The 16,849-nt window shown below is 38.6% G+C and overlaps 1 protein-coding gene across 3 annotated transcripts in view; it reads right to left on the bottom strand.

The window, feature by feature from the left end:
* Positions 1-16,556, bottom strand: part of TCF12 (transcription factor 12) — a 372,079-nt gene extending 355,523 nt beyond the window's left edge. Inside the window, exons 1-3 of one of the 3 annotated variants that reach the window (XM_032417040.1) lie at positions 16,220-16,556; positions 15,152-15,248; positions 13,997-14,069 (exon numbers count right to left, since the gene is read on the bottom strand). In XM_032417040.1, the coding sequence (XP_032272931.1) occupies positions 13,997-14,069; positions 15,152-15,226 (148 nt within the window). In that variant the 5' untranslated portion in view covers positions 15,227-15,248; positions 16,220-16,556. Of the gene's footprint in view, positions 1-13,996; positions 14,070-15,151; positions 15,249-15,809; positions 15,966-16,219 lie in introns of those variants that run through there. The other 2 variants (XM_032417042.1, XM_032417041.1) reach the window with 2 other exon arrangements.
* Between the last annotated feature and the right edge of the window lie 293 nt (positions 16,557-16,849).

Here is a 16,849-nt window from a genome sequence, read left to right as displayed (position 1 = left end):
TACCAGAACCTGACCATGCTGGGCTCAGACTTCCAGCCTCCAGAACTGTAAGAAAATAAACTGCTATTGTTTAAGCCACCCAGTCTGTGGTATTTTGTTATGGCAGCTTAGCAGACTAAGACTGGAGAAGAGAGCAAATGGACACAAGGAGCCCCAGTAAGGAGACCACTGCAATGTCTAGCAGTGAAGTACCAGATCAGAGCTGACAGCAGGCATGCAGAAGCCATCAATTACCTATGAAAAAAAATAAGCTATTTCACCTGGCCCCCGGGTGCAGAGAAGTTATATTCAGAAACCCTCAATCTCCATTCCCGAAGGTCCCTCGTTTTGCTGTCTCAACTACCATCTACTCTCACATCATTGCAATTTAATATAGATCTTTCAAGGAAGGATTAGGAATTCTTACAATGGGAGATGCAGAGACAGAAGGCCTCAAAACTTTCTTGACGCCAGTTAAGTGGCTGTCAAATCATGCTATAACCCAAACCCAGTCATTGTCTTATCCTGAAGAATAATTAGCAAATGGCTCCTATGGAGCCCACAAGTTCACAGACCTCCATCAAAACCACCCTAACAGGCCTACTGGCTCTGGGTTCTATGAAGTTTAAATATGATTTCCTTCTTTAAAATAAAGTGAAAAATTCTAAACACAATCCCACAAACACATACATACAGAGAGTCAGGGAAAGCCTCAGTATTTCCCAGTAACAGGTGAGCCAGGTGTTTTATATAGCCAGACAAGCACACTAAGTGGAAAGCAGTATTAGGGCCTGGGGAAGCCCTCATCTTCCCTAATCACACACTCAGAAACAGTAGCATCATCAGACAGCTCAGAACCCTGATACCTTTGTCATTTATGGATAAGACTGAGCCCTTCCTGCTTCAAGCACAGGCATATAGTAGATGCGAGTTCCAATTGCATTTCCTAACCTCATCCTTGCAACCTCTTGTCCTCACTCGGGAACATATCAAGGCCACTAGCACCTGTACTTTTAAATCTTTAAAATGTTAACTCTTACTCACACTAAAATTTTGTTCAGATTATTGCTCATCAAACAAAGCAAAAGCAGCCTATTCCTAAGAACCATTCAGCTGTCATACCTACTTAAGCCTGGGATTAACCTTGTCACTACAAGAGATCCTCAACAAGCATTTAAAACAACTAAGCTGAGCATAAAGGATTCAGGGATACTAATTTTGGGGCTCCATGGTTTGGGATATAATTAAGAGTTCTACCAAAGAATATGCATGAGAATCTTACTTTTCTGTCTTACCATCCCCCATTTCACCAAAAAGAGAAAGAATTCATTTGAAGAATTTAGAAATTTTGAACGTTAACTACCATAAGGAGTTCCTTACCTCTCAATCACCTGATGTAATCTTCAATAAGTGATTGTCAGAAATGTTAGAGTTTTGCACAAATAGTCATTCTCTCCATCTATACTTGTGAGCTTAGAATCCCTTCAAGAGTTGCTATGCCACCTAACATAAGGCAACCACTATTTGTACAGAACTGTAAGTGTCCACATTTTAGAAAAGAATTTCCTTAAAAATTACTTAACTTGATCACTATCACAACCCCTTAAGGCAGTATTTTTATTTTCCTCATTTTACACATAAGATAAACAGGTTAATGCCCTAAGATTACAGATCTAGTAAATGATAAAGCCAACAATGAACCAAAACTTTGTGACTCCAAACCCTTCTTCTTTCCAATATACAACAATGTGTCTCTATTCTCCACCACCTTAAATGTAAATAAACCATCCTACAAAGACCAATGACAAACAACTGGGTATTACTAGGTGCTCTCTCAAATATCTATAGATGCCCTTCGACAAAATGAAAGCCCAGTCTACTTTTAAATAAATGAAAATACAAAATGGACTAATCAGCACCATTCAATACTATAAGAGTTAGCGAAAGTCTCTTCATTTTAATGCATTGAAAGTTCTGTTCCCAAAATTAAATTTTAAGATCTCTTCTGTATGTTTAATAACGTTTTTAAATTACTCTTGGAATAACTATTTTCCATCTGCTTTTACTTACCTTTATAACCAAACACTAAATCTTTGAAAATGGGAAAGTGAAAATAAAGAATTTTCCATACTATGAAGCAACCATTCTTTCCTAGGACTCAACTAAATAATAACTGTGAATATTCCAGTATCTTACTACTATCAAATTTCATCTTCTTCCCAAGGCACAAAGTCTGATGACAGCTGGACAATAAGAACCACACACAGGAATTATACTCTCCTAAAGACATTTCAGGTTGTAGCTATTTATATTTAGTGTCTTCTAATACTTTTTTAGAAGTTTTATTGTATAAAGGCTTTGATTATTGTTTTCTTTCTAATAAAAATAAATTTTGAAGCACTTTCTTGTGGAGAATATCAACATTACACCATTTAAGCCACCTGTTACAACAAAATTTAAAGATTTCTAGAGATATTAAATTCTTCCTCAAGACAAACCTTGCCCTGGTGTAGATTGGTATCAGTGCAGGTGCAACTACAACTCATCAGTTTGCTACTTCTGAGGGGCAATAAGAAACCACAGACAAATGTGTATCACTGTTGATTTCTCTATTTCCTCTGCAAAATGAAGTTACCAATTTCCTATAAGAATTATGAAGAAAACAGTGTATGAGTAAATATTTACAAAATACTTTTATCATGACTGATTTTTTTTCAACAGTAAAACTCCTCCTTCCTTCAGTCATTCACTGGGCAAAGAGCTACTACTATACAACTTATCTAGCAAGCCTCCACAGTCACACTCAGAGTCTGTTCACTGCAGCACTACAAGAGAGATTATATAAATATGAAGGCAAGAGAGACCTTGGCTGAATGACCTGTTCTGTGTTCCTACAGCAGAGAATCTTAAACCCCTACTAACTTTAAGCAGATTTATTCAATTATTTATTATTTAATCTATTTATTTAATTGAGCTTATTTGTTTTAAGTATTCATGGTTCTTGTTTAAGTATTCATGGTTCTTGAGACAGCATCACTGGGAACACACAAGGGAACAGGTTGGCAAGGCAACCAGAGTCTGAATGGCCAATTGGCATGCCCCTCAAAACATACCCAGCAAACTAGTTTCGTAGCTACTCCTCATAGCTTTTATCAATAGTAGGACTGAGCCAATGAGAGGTTACGGAGGAAAATTTCACACATCCATTAGAATCACAATATGTTTTCAATGAAGATGCCCTTAATAAGTATATTGCAGGAATAAACATCATGCTACGTACGAATCTATGAAAACTTTTAACCAATATAAAAGAAGAGAATAAAACTACCAAAGACTGTGGGTGCCTGGGTGGCTCAGTAGGTTAAGCGTCTGCCTTCGGCTCAGGTCATGATCCCAGGGTCCTAAGATCAAGCCCCACATCGGGCTCTCTGCTCACAGAGAATCTGCTTTTCCCTCTGCCCCTCCCTCCCCCTGCTTGTGCTCTCTCTAATAAAAAAAATAAAAAATTTAATTAATTAAATTATCGAAGACTGGTTTTGTTATCTGTCCCACACAAAATTGTATCTTAGCTCCTCCTTTTCTTCATGAAGATAACTTGCTAGGATTCTCTTCTCCATTTGCTCTCAGGCATAAAAGTGGGTATGGTCAGGGTTGAGGCTTCCTTTTGAAAATGATCATATAGTACTAGTTTTACATGTTATATATGTAAAATTACTCTTACTTTGGTTTATATATCTATATGTAAATATATCTCCTGTTGGCACCCTGAAATTTCCCATGCAAACTAACCAGGGAAATATCAGTACACTCCTTGGCCCAAAAGATGAAAAAGTGTATCCCTCCTCAAAATAGAAACTGATTCCCTAAATCAATGTACTGGCGAAAATATTCAAACACAAAGCTCAGCCTGAAAAGTCAAATTCCAAGAAGAATTTCCTTTATGTTAACAAGTTTACCACCATTATTTTTCCTGTATTTAAAATAATAAATTCTCTAGTCTAGACTTTTAGTCCGAAAAAAGAAATTCTTATTTTGAGTTGTAAATAAGACCTGGGAGACACACACAAAAGGGGGGGTTTATAAAACCTTTTTACCTTTTCAAAAATCCATGAGGACAGGTGGATTTTAGAATTCACTTTTTCAAATTTAAGAAAGAAATACAGTGCACATACCATACATTACAAATCACTTCCAGCACCTGGTAACCATAAAACAACTAGGAAAACAAACTGTCAATGGCCTCCCTTCAGATAAGATCAGATTTTGCCACTAAAACAATGTATGCTGAATTTAAAGGAAAAATTCTGGTTCAGACTTTTTTGGATTTCAAAATCGCAGATCAGAGATTGTGGACCTGTGGCAGGTAAAAGGTGATCTTGACATATAATAATTAATTATACCATCCCCTAGAATAAAAAGAACTAGCTGATGCTTAGACAAGAGACATTTAGGATATTTCGTACGGTCTTGAAATGGCTCTAATTACTTGCCTACTTATAGAAAGGCATAATCAATTCAAACTGTCTATAAGTTCCCACCAAGAGAATGAACATGAAACAACTATCCCCCTTAAACTTTACTCTAAATTGGGACCAACACTGAAAAACATTTTCTAAAACCTTTAGCATGTCAATGCCAAGCAGACAGGAAAAGGGCCTCTGACTAGATGACAAAGTCAGCTAGATACAGTAGGGCTTCCAAATAGCAAAAACCTAAGAGGACCTGCTAACTCAGGTTTTTGCTATTTGAGGACCCACACAAACTCAGATTCTCTAAATTAACTTGTGGCCAAACCATGCTTCTGCCATAAGTTCAAAGTGAAGCCTAGCATTTTTTCCTCTCTAGTGGTACAGCAAACCTTTTATTTATCCTCAACAACCTCAAAACAACATATGTCTCAAGGACTGAGAAGCTTGATGACTGTAATTCCCTCCTAGCAGGATCCCTGCGGTGCTCCACCACTACTCACAACTCTTGCTGAGAGCAGGAGCATATTTGCTCATTGACTGGAGCTGCGTGATCATATTAAATTCAACCTGTGTTCTCTACATTAACCATCAATGAAGTGGTGGAATAGTAATCATGAGTTGATCCTGCTCATTTCAAAGCCTCACAATGGCTCCCTGGCAAAACCACCGGAAGAAAATTAAACCACAGTTTTTGAGGGAGGTTTCCAAAGAGACTTCCCTTGGGTAACTGGAATAATCTTTCAAATTCAGAGAACTCCCTCAGTTCAAATTCAGGCACTTTCCTAGCACCTAAAACAGATCTGACAAAATGACACCTTCAGCCAACATTTTTAATAGCCAAAAACATGGTAAGGTATGGTAGTGGTTGTTTTCAAAAAAAAAAAAAAAGTAATCTCTTCTATCCTGTACCTTATCTTTAAGTTGTTTTATTATTTTATTTTGAAATTTTCATCACTGAGTCACTACCCAATGCAATAAAAATTAGCAACCAATCCCCAATCTGTTTACATTTCAGTTATGATCTTTAAATATGATCTTTACGTCCCCAATCAGCTTAGAGTAGCTTGGATGACTCACCATGGTCTTTATGAAAGCACATTTTTAAACGGAACACACCAGAGCACATTTCAAACATGGAACAACAACAACAAAAAAACCAAAGCTCTCTCTATAAAAATATATATTTTCTTCTCACGCCATGGGCATGTTAAGAAATTACAGGATGATCTGGCTGGAAACAGAAAACAAGTGACATTACTAACAAATTTCTCTGTGCTTTATGGAATAACAATTTTCTCCCTACCAAAACCATTTGCCCCCTAATGTAATGATCCTTTTTCATAGACTTCTGTGGGAGCAAGAGAAGAGCCACGAATAAAAACAGCTGAATAATAAGCTCTAGAGCTGGGCTTCTCACTAAAGAGAAGATAATATAGGCCTGCATCCCACTCCACCTTTGCCCCTAACCCCAAAGATACAAAGCAAAACAGGTGGAAGGCAATGTTACACGCTAACCACGATGCATGTTCTCAGAACCTCAGTTTTACTCAGTGATTAATTAAAACATATTTATATTACAACAAATATGTTTGTGTTTGCGAGTAGAAAGTAAAATGCACATAAATTTTTAAGATAAGATTTCTTCTGCTCACTTGCAATGTGTTGCTTCAGGCTACCAGGGGAGTTTATGTTCCTTCTCCTCTGCTATTAAGAAAAAACTGGAGAAGCTCTACTCTAGAGACTCTTAACATTCTCTCCAACCTGTCTCCCAGCTATTCTATCCTCTCAGGTCACGTAATTTTTATTTTACTTATTTATTTAGTCTACATCTCATTCCAGAAAGAATTTCAGGTAGCTAGAGAGAGAATATGGAGAAAACACTACATCCAAGTGGCAATGCCTAAGCAGGGAAGAGGGTTTTCAAAAGCTGTACACGTTTCTGTCCACCATTCTGCACTATATAATATCTAACCTACAAAACAGTAGTATTAAGAAGAAATAAACTGCAAAAGAAAAAAAAAAGGTAAAGTTCTTAGGTACATGGTGCCCTTTCAAAGCTACTCTCCTAGAGGGGAAAAGTTTTTTTTTTAAGATTTTATTTATTTATTTGACAGAGACACAGTGAGAGAGGGAACACAAGCAGGGGGAGTGGGAGAGGGAGAAGCAGACTTCCCGCTGAGGAGGGAGCCCGCGGGGATCGATCCCAGGACCTTGGGATCATGACCTGAGCCGAAGGCAGCCACTTTACCAACTGAGCTACCCAGGCACCCCCGAAAAACTTTTTTTAATTTAAAAAACTACTGCCTGATTTCTTCTTAGACTTCTGACAATACATATAATTTTATGGCACTGAAAAGTAACTTTGATATGTTGCCCTTGTGGGGGCATTTCCTCACCTCCACCACCACTAGCATAGCACCTAGTATATAATAATAGTTCAATAAACATTGCCGATAAAGCTGGTCCTAAGTATTACTGTTATTTATTAATATTATCATTAGTAATACTTAAGAGTGGACGGGGCAGAGGAAGAGGAAGAGAGAATTCTAAGCAGACCCCACACCCAGCACGGAGCCAGACACAGGGCTCAATCCCACCACCCTGAGATCATGTCCTGAGCCAAAATCAAGAGTCAGATGATTAACCAACTGGACCACCCAGGCACCCCTGGCAGCTACCATTTTTGAAGCTGCTGTGTGGCAGAAGTATAAAGATAATCTTATTTGATCCTCATAAAGATTCTGAAGGTAGGCAGTATTGTACACTTTTCACAAAAAAGAAAAGTATGGTCAGATCATTTAAATGACTTGCCTAAGGCCACCCAGCTAATAAGCTGCAAAGCACTGATTCCATTCCAGTTGTTTGGTTCCTGAGCCCAATTCCTCCCACTATCCTACAGTGCCTCTCTTAAGAAGTCAAGAATTCAAGTGCTCTCACTGATAGACTCCAATTAGATTACACTCCATTTCAATAGGCACAGGTCAAAGAATGATAGGAATTCCCTCCAGTTACCGCACAACCAATTTATACACAAATATAAATCTGTACATAATGTCATCTTATATTCCATTCATATACAAATAAAAATTGTATTTTTACATTAAATAATTATCCAAAGTCACTAATTTTATACATCTAACTCCACCTTTAACATCAATCCTTGACCTGATAATTTATCTCCCTCTGAGTTCATTTCCCTAAGGGTATTTATTCACTCTCTTAGCTTTAATTATAACTTGCAGGCACAAAAAACAAAATCTACATCTCCTATCCAAAGGAAATCAATGTGTAGATAAAAATATAGTATGTACAAGAAGGTTCACTATCACATTTCTTATAGTAACAAAAAGCAAATTAACAAACAAAATCCCTAAATGTCAAGCAGTGAGAGAACTAATTTGTTAAGTTATGCTATATCCATTCCATGTAATATCATACAATTTCAAACTAAGTTTATAAAGAATCAAGTACATGAGGAAAATGCTCACAATATTAAGTGAAATAAAAAAGCACGACTTAAAATGAAACCATCATTAAGCTCTCAACTTTACAAACAAAGGACTAACAGGAAAAACAAAACCAAATGGAAATATATCAAAACAACAATTTTCTCTGGACAGTGAAATCATGGGTGTGTTTTTTTCCTTTGTTGCTTTTTCTGTTCTCCAACTTTCTTTTCAATGATGACTATTAATTTTACAAACAAAAAAGAGCTGCTGTTGTTCCTTTTTTTAACCAACATCTTTAACTCATCTCCCAGCACTTTTCTCTCATAAATCCCAAAATTAGCTAGAAGAGTCCCAAGTCGTGTGAAATTTAAAATGCTCAAAACAATTCGGCATCTTTATTTCCCCCAGCACTATCACACTCCAGTTATGCTAGAACTGCAACCTTAAGTCATTTCTCTTAACCTACAGAAATCCAGTTCTTCAAATTCTGTCAATTCTTTCTTTCTGGCATTTTTCCTTCCTTCTCCCTATACTAATACCAAGTCAAACCTTCACCAGCTCACCCTTGGATTAGCACATTTGCTTCCTGCATGAAAAAATGCTTTCCTTATTCTACTGTCTAACTGCTAACAATTCACTCCACCACAGCTAAATAGGTGCCAGGCACTGTTCTTGGAGCTTTACCTGTATTAACTCAGTTAATATTCGTAACTACTCTGTGAAGATAGCTACTATTTTTAGTCCTACTTTACAGATTAAGAAACAGAAGCACAGAGAGGTTAAGTAATTTACCCAAGATCCCCCAGCTAATAAGTGGCAATGACTGGATTTGAAGTTATGCAGTTTGGCTCAGATAATAGTATGTAAATATGAGCTCCTCCAGGAGTGCATGGTGATTAATAAAAACCAGTTTCTCTTTCCCCGAACTGTATAGCCCTTTGGAGCAAGTCAAATTCCCATTTCTGGGTCTCTTTTCATGCCACCCCACATCTGGGAGGCCAGTTCTCTTCTCTAATTCATTTTCTATATCTCCTTCAAAAATCAACTCTAACTTCAACATCTCTAAGTTTTCCTTAAGCCAGTTTCCTTAAGACTCCTCAGCACATCCTTATTCTCACGGACTCAATTTAAACTACATTAATGTGCAGTTGTTGACATTTTTTTTTATGTCATAGAAGTTTGCCTCACAATTTTACATTTTATCATACTACCTAGATAATGTAATGCCTACACTTTTTTTGGTCTATGTCCTTCTCCATTTCCCACCTTCCTAAAAGATCCTAGAATAGCAGACTGCACAAAGTAGATACTAAATAAATATGCAATTAACTGATAAATCTGAGATACGTATGGCTCAACTATTTAAGAAAGTCATTCATTCATCTTTTGAACTGACATTTAAATGTTTGTCTTCTCATTTTATTCCCTAAACGCAAAAGCATTAGATTTCTAATTGCAACAACCTCATCCAAAAAAATATATTCAAATGATACCCAAAAGCAATCTTAATAAATGATTTAAAAAAAAAAAGGGTATCCCACACACTGTCCAGAAATAGCCTTTTTTTTTTTTCCCCAAGAGACTCTAATAGTGTTACTTTACTCTCTTACGGCCAGAGTTATAACCAAGTCTTCCACAACACTAAGCAGGCAGTGACATTCCAGGCATGATTTCCAATTGTTCAAGCACAGAAAAAACTATCTGCCTTTAATAAGAGATTACACTCAATGGTCCCCTTCAAATCTAAAAATGTGAAAGCAACCGTTTTTGTGTTTAAGGTTGAAATCTTTATCTTCCTATTCCAAGAGAATTATTTTAAAACTCAAAGAAAAAGAGACACTAAAGGACAGTCTAAAAGACAGAAAGTTGAATTTATATTTAAATTGTTAATGAAAACAGGTAAAAATAAAATTCCTTATAGGTATGCCTCACTATATGTAACAAACAAGTCTCGTCATCTAATCAAATTGTTTTCCAAATCCATTATAAGCCATGACCACTTAAAGAAACACTACAGGAACTGTTCTAAAAAGCACACAATACTCACAGTTACAATCTTTTCTCTAATTTTTGCTTTCCAAGTTGATACTTTCATATACGACTTATCTCTAAAGGACTCCTTTGCTACTTAGCTTTTACCTTAAATGAGCCACTTAACCGCAGACAGTATTTATCCTAAAACACTGTATTTTTCTTTACATGCCTACTGACTCTGCAGTTACTCTCATTCATCACTACAGCTTGGCAGGAGCAAATGTCCAACATGGTTCAAACAACAGTACTAAATTTGAACAAGTGTGTATTACTAGACATTATATTTATTACAAATTTTAATACTGATAGGTACACACTATGAACCACACCCTACTCATTACCTTAAAATACCTTAAGTGAAAAGAACAAACCTAGTTTACCCTCTATTTAAAATAACCATTCCTACCTATATTACAGTTCATTGATAACATTTTGGTTTTCTTTCTTGATTTCTTTCAAATGTTACAAATAATGCCACAACAATTTGAAAAGCTTATTCCATGTTTAATAGAGTGAGCAGGTATTTACTAATATTACCATGGATTTTCTTTAATTACTTGAGAAGTGGATGCAGTTATAAAAGGGAAACACCAGGGATCCTTACGGTAATGGAAGTTTTTGTATCCTCACTGTATCACTGTCAATAACCTAGTTCTAATATTGCACTACAGTTTTGCAAGATGCTACTATTGTGGAAAACTGGCTAAAGTGTACACAGGATCTCTGTATTGTTTCTTACAACTGCATATGAAACTAACAATTATTTGAAACAAAAAGTCTAATTAAAAAAACTTAATTTAATGAGAATTCATTTTTTCTGGCTCTATACTAATACTTTCAAAAAGCATAAAGCCTGTACAAATGAAAAATTTCCCCCAAAAAAGTGATCAGTAACTGAAGAATGAAAAACTGTATTCCTTTTAAAAATTAAAAGCGGGAAAAGAGTTCTTACAATTACTTCCAAAAATCTTAGGCAAGAAGAAATTATATTACAAAAATCTGCTTTGAATAACAAAAAGTAAAGCTTTACCTGCTAAGTAAAATAACTTTCTGAAAATATCAAAAATAGATTCAATATATAGAGAGCTTACAAAATGAATATACCCATTCCATTTCAATATCTCTTACTACTTGGATTCAAAAACTAATAAAGGAAATTTTTTGGATATCATGTAAACATTCAAACTACTACTAAAAATGAAACCCAATACCACAATTTAGTTCTACAAACTCAGACTCTGAAGTTGGAGGGAATAGTGGATTTAAACACCTGAACTACTTCCATTTTATCAATCCTTTCAACAAGTTTTCTCCTGATACACTCGCCTAACATAACACAGTACCTCACTTTTAACTCCTACAGAGAGAAACACCTCTCAAGGTCACTGTAAGAACATCGCAGACTCTATCATACAAAAGGGACAAATTCAGTCTTATGATAATGCAAGAAAATTAACACCTTGATGAAGAAATAGCATTATAACAGATTTCTCCAGACAAATAAGTAATAGAAATACATCCTCATCTTTTCCAATGACTTTTGAAGAAGTGTGAGCTATCATACAAGTTATTTGTTTTAGGAATAAAACTTTAAAAAAACATTTTTTTTAAACTATAAGATATATGCTTTCAGCTAAAAAAAATTCTACATCTGTTCTATTATTTCTCAAAAAAAGCCCAATGTTAAATTAAGTCATCCTCCAAAAGAACATACGAAAGGAAATTATACTGCACAACTACATCTTTCATGAGGGAAAGGGGTCTTACAATGTTACTCCAAAATACAAGAAAACTCTAATCTCTAAGTTAGCTCTTCCGAAAGAAATACCTTTAGCTCTCTTTAGCTCCTTATACTGCTGCAAATATACAGAAATTAAGACATATTATGTATCCTTTGAAATCAGAAGATTATTCAGATGTCAATAAAGCATATAAATAAAATAATATTGCTATACCAGTTTCTTCTGGACATTTCCTTTAAGATAAAAAAACTAACTATAGAAAAACCACATCTACCAATATACTGATATAAAATAATCACTTATGCCATTATGCTTTCCCCAAAATTTAAATCCATTCACTAATTATTAAAGGTCACAGCTTTTTTTTTTCCTGGGATTTAAACCACAGAGATAAATATAACTATGTCCAGTGAACACATGTTTAAATTCAAACTTTCAATGGACAAGTAACAAATCTAACAGTTTTAAAATTAAAAATTTCCTACTCCAAAGAATCAAACACCATATAATTTCTGCAATATAGACAAATAATTTTTTCCTTTGCATAATGCAAGCGATACAAAGGCCCACAAATGTTCCAATGTCATGCTTACAATGATACATACCAAGTTCACACATACTTTTTAGTTTTACACACTACATAAATCACACGTTAATTTTAAAAAGTGAAAAAAATATAATTGCCTTTATTCTAAAAACAGAAAAGTATTTCTAATAGCAAGTTTCTGAAGTTCATGTCCTTGATATCAATGAGTATCAGTTAAATATATTTTCCACAATTCAAGCTTGAACAGCCTAAAACAACGTCACTACTCATTTAAAGAAGTATACTAAGCATCTACTATGTATCAGACAAACTAAATTTGAAAGTACTAGAAATGAATTATTAGTTGCAAAAATTGAGATATACTCAAAACAGTAGTAAAGAAAGGAATGCAGCCTTCTTCCACATTAATAATTTTTTCTACCCTCCCCAAAAAAGTGACAATTTTCAAATAATTACCAGTAAATGGGAAGGAGGTAAGAGTAGAGTCGGGGTTTGGCTAACATTTTAATGATATCCTTCTGAATAAGGATAATATCAGCCTTTAGCATATTTAAAACCTAGAATGCTTTTATTTTGCTTATTTGAGGTGTTAAACATGCTATATTTTACCCATAAGCTGTAATTTTATCTTGAAAAATAAATTTTAATAAATTAAGTTAGTGAACTATTTTTAAATGGAAACATTTTTTAAATATAAAGTGGTATAAGATATTATCAGTTATGACATTTCCTTCTTTCCTGATGTTTTGCTCTTATAGTATCTTAAGAAATCAACTATCATTTTACTAGGGAAAATAAAAGCACAGGTCAAAGAGGGAATTACTAAATTTCAGCCCAGGGATTTGACAGCTGGTTTTAAGATGATGCTATCCATGGCTTTATTTTTTTTTTTTTTTTCATCTTTGAGAACTAAGAATCAGTTTAAGTTAAAAAGAAAATTGTAGGTTTTGAACACTGGAATGGACCTTGCTTCTGGACTGTTTATTTTCGAAATCATGAGTTTAAATAAGTTAGAAAAACAAAAAATGCATACTTAAGAAATATGGGATAAATGTTAATAATGGAGCAGAGTAGTTATAAATATACAGAAAGTAAATTTAAAGACCACAGCACCAGTGTAGGAATAGTTATCTAATTTAACTTATTCTAAACATTATCCTAATGTCATCTAATAGATGTCATTTGAAAATAAATCTTTCTATTCATTTATTTGTAACATCCATTCCTTTAACATTTTAAATAACTGTCCTAAAAATTGTTAATTTGCTGCAGACTTCCAAAGAAACGGCAATCTAAAATAAGTCTTACTAATTATTTCTTGACTCAATTCCACTTTTCATACGCATATATTAAATAACATTATTTCACCAATTTTTTAGAACCCAAATGTAAATAATGCTAATAGGATGAAATTTTAGCAAAATTTAAAAATACACATATGTAAATAAACATTAAAAAAAAAAAGACCATACATGGACCACCGAGTGTTTTCTTCTGGTACTTGTCCAAACAGAGGCAGGATATAATCCCTTGTACTCAAACAAGACAAACTGAACTTAAAAATTCATGGAAAACAAAAAATTTACATCAATATTTAAATTCTCAGAAATATCAATGGATCCTGAAAGCAACAGCCTTCATTTGAGGCTTGTTTTTGCTTCTAATTTGAACTGGACACTACAGAATGACATGAACATATTAAAATACTTCATATTTTTCTACTAAAAGGTATCACAACACCAAAATAAGAGTTTCTGGTTTTAGATATCATCTTACCTGATCCACTGAACTGACTGCTTCCCAGTGTCGTTGGTCTGGTTTTCCCACTATTAACAGGTGGAGAAAACATCTACAAAATAACCCAAATGTATCTGTTAGTCCTGAAATTCTTCTAGACTCCTTGCAAACAAAAGTCCACCAAGAGTCATCAGTTACTGTATTTCAGAACGAAGTTAAGATAAAATTGAAGATAAACATTCAGACCCAGAAAAGCAAATACACTGAGTGATACTATTTCCTAATGCTACTTGGAAATACTGGTTATATTCTGTTCTCAAAACCCAGTCACTTACATGAGAAAATCTAAGATTATTAAGTTTAAATTGTAAATTTTTGTCCATGATCTTCACTTTCTAACAGAAATCTCATTACATTTACATTACCATTCAATACACACAATCAGAATCACATCCAATGAAACCACTACATAGAGTAAGGATCCATTATAACCCAGTTTTATAAAGTAGGTATTGGTCCTGACTCCTAACAACAGTTAAAAAAGGAATTCAACCCTTTAGAGATAAAGGCAGTAGGCCTTCGGTTTCAGCTATTTTTAAGTCATTCAATTACTCCCCATGGTAAAAGATTTATAAATGTACACATACGTACTTATGTATACATACACGTATATATACACATATACACACATAAATATACATGTACTTAAAAGTGTTCAGCCAAAAAGGCTGGAAATTCTAGCCTTTAACTGGCTTTCTCATAACTGACATCTTTCGGATATTATAAATTCTATCCCATCTTAGGGAAGGAAATGGAGTGCAGAAAAAATAATTTTCTTTTTTTCTTATAAAGTTCAAAATCCCTAATAATCATCAGGGTCAGAGAGTGACTCAACCAAAGCTCATGGTTACATTGTTCTCCTTTTAACTGGCTAAATCAAGTGACCCCTCTGGCATTAAAGTTTTAAATCTGCAAGTCTAGACATTACATCAAAGTTCAGGTGTCCAACTTGGGGGAGCTGGACTCCAGCCCTGAGAACTACTGCTCAAAGCAGATGGAGTTCACGCTGCCTAGTCTCCACGTCGCTTTCCCCCTCCCTTTCCTTTTCTTTTTTTTTTTTGTTTTTTTTGTTTTTGTTTTTGTTTTTTTGTAAACCTCAGCAGAACCCCAAGATGCCGCGGAAAGCTCTCATACCGCACTGAAGTCCAGCAGGTCGCTCAGCTCCTTGTCGGTCCCTATAGCAGCCATGCGCTGCTGCTGGGGATTCATCTTCAGCCACTTCTAGCGGGTCCTAAAGCAGAGGAAACAGGCTCAGAGAGACCACCGAGGCCCAAAGTGTGTGCGGGGATGAAAAGGGGCGTAGGGCAGGAGCGAGAGCCGTGGGCTGACTTCCAGTACCCCACTCGTTCCCACCGCCGCGCGGGCAGGGGGCAGGAGAGCCCAGCACCGCGCCGGGTCGGTGAATCCACGCGTTCCTCCGCGCGGCCAGGGAGCGTCGCGGCGGCTCCCGCAACTCGCCGCCTCTCCCGCAAGTTTCCGAGCCCAACCCTGCCCCCTCCCCGGTGCCCCCACCCCGCGCGGCCGCCGGGTGCTCGGCGCGGCGCCCGGCCGGGCGGGGGTCTCGAGGGGCGGGGTGAGGGGCGACAGGGCATCCAGCGAGCGGAGCGGCGACTAGGGGAGATGCGAAGTGACTCACAGGCTCGGCAACAATAGAACTGACAAGTTGCAGGGAACGCGCCGCTCGCAGGCCCGCGTCTGCCGCCGCCGCCGCCCGGACGTCCCCAGCGGGCCCCGGGGGTCGGAAAGCAACCCCCGCGCGTCCGAGGGGCGCTTTTAAAAAGAAAATACAAACCCCGACAACTAGTCTCGCTCTTGCCGGGCGTCCTCCTCCCCGGACTCGGCCTCCTCCCACTTTTGCTGCCCTGCCTGCGGCCGGCCAGCCCCGGACCTGCCGAACAATGAGCCCGGCGAGGCGGCCGAAGCAGCCTGCTCTCCCGCGCGCCCCAGAGCCGGAGCCGAGTGGCGAGCGGGGCGCGCAGGCCGAGCGCGCCGCCCGCGGGCCTTGGCCGCCCGCGACTCTCGCCTCCGCCCCCACTCCGCTCCCCAAGTTGGAGGGAACCCCGGGCTCGCCTCTCTGTACAAAGGAGCGCGGAGTTGGGGCGCCGGGCGGTGGACGCCTCCGCTCCGGCAGGGACGCGACGGCGCCCCTCAGCCCCCAGCCCCGCCACGGCGTACCCCTCCCGCTCGCCTCTCCGCAATTACCTGCCGCCCCGTCTCCGCATCCAACCACCCCGATTAAAGTTCACTTTGGCCGGGAGAGCGGGCTCGGGCTTCCCCTTGCACCTCCCGGCGGCTCGGCTCACTTTGCCCCGCTCGAGCTCTCGGATCCGGGCAGGGGAGGCGGCTCTCGGGCCTGGCCGCCCCTTCCTCCCGGGGCGGGCTGGCGGTCCCCCCGAATAGAACTTGTGGGTCTCCTCAGGCGGACATTTTTTTCGCTGAGCCGGCCTCAGCACCGCGCTCGGCTCGGCTCTGGATCCCTCCGCGCCGGGAAGAGCCCCGGGTTAACCCTTTCGTCCCCGGCTCGCTCCCGCCGCCTGCGCCGAGGAAGTGGGGCCAGCGGAGGGGGTGGGGAGGAGCCGGCGGGAACGGGGAGGGGCCGCCGCGCGGCCGGTGGACAAAGCCCGCGGTGGGGTGAGGCGGGACGGAGTCGCGGCCGCCGGGGAGGGGCGGGAGACGCGCGCAGCCACCCCGCGAAGTAGGGCCGGGCCGCCCGCCGAGGGCGTCTAGTCCGTGCCCCCGGGAGCAGGGCGGCAGGCACCGTGGCGCCTCCTCCGGCTTGTCCCGCTCCTGCGTCGGGCGGCGGAGCGGCGCGAGGGAGACGCAGCTGCGGGA

Source organism: Phoca vitulina, unplaced genomic scaffold (assembly GCF_004348235.1).
Source record: "Phoca vitulina isolate PV1807 unplaced genomic scaffold, GSC_HSeal_1.0 scaffold20, whole genome shotgun sequence".
Taxonomy (NCBI): domain Eukaryota; kingdom Metazoa; phylum Chordata; class Mammalia; order Carnivora; family Phocidae; genus Phoca; species Phoca vitulina.
Note: the sequence above shows the minus strand (reverse complement) of the source record. Positions and strands in the feature narration are given on the sequence as shown.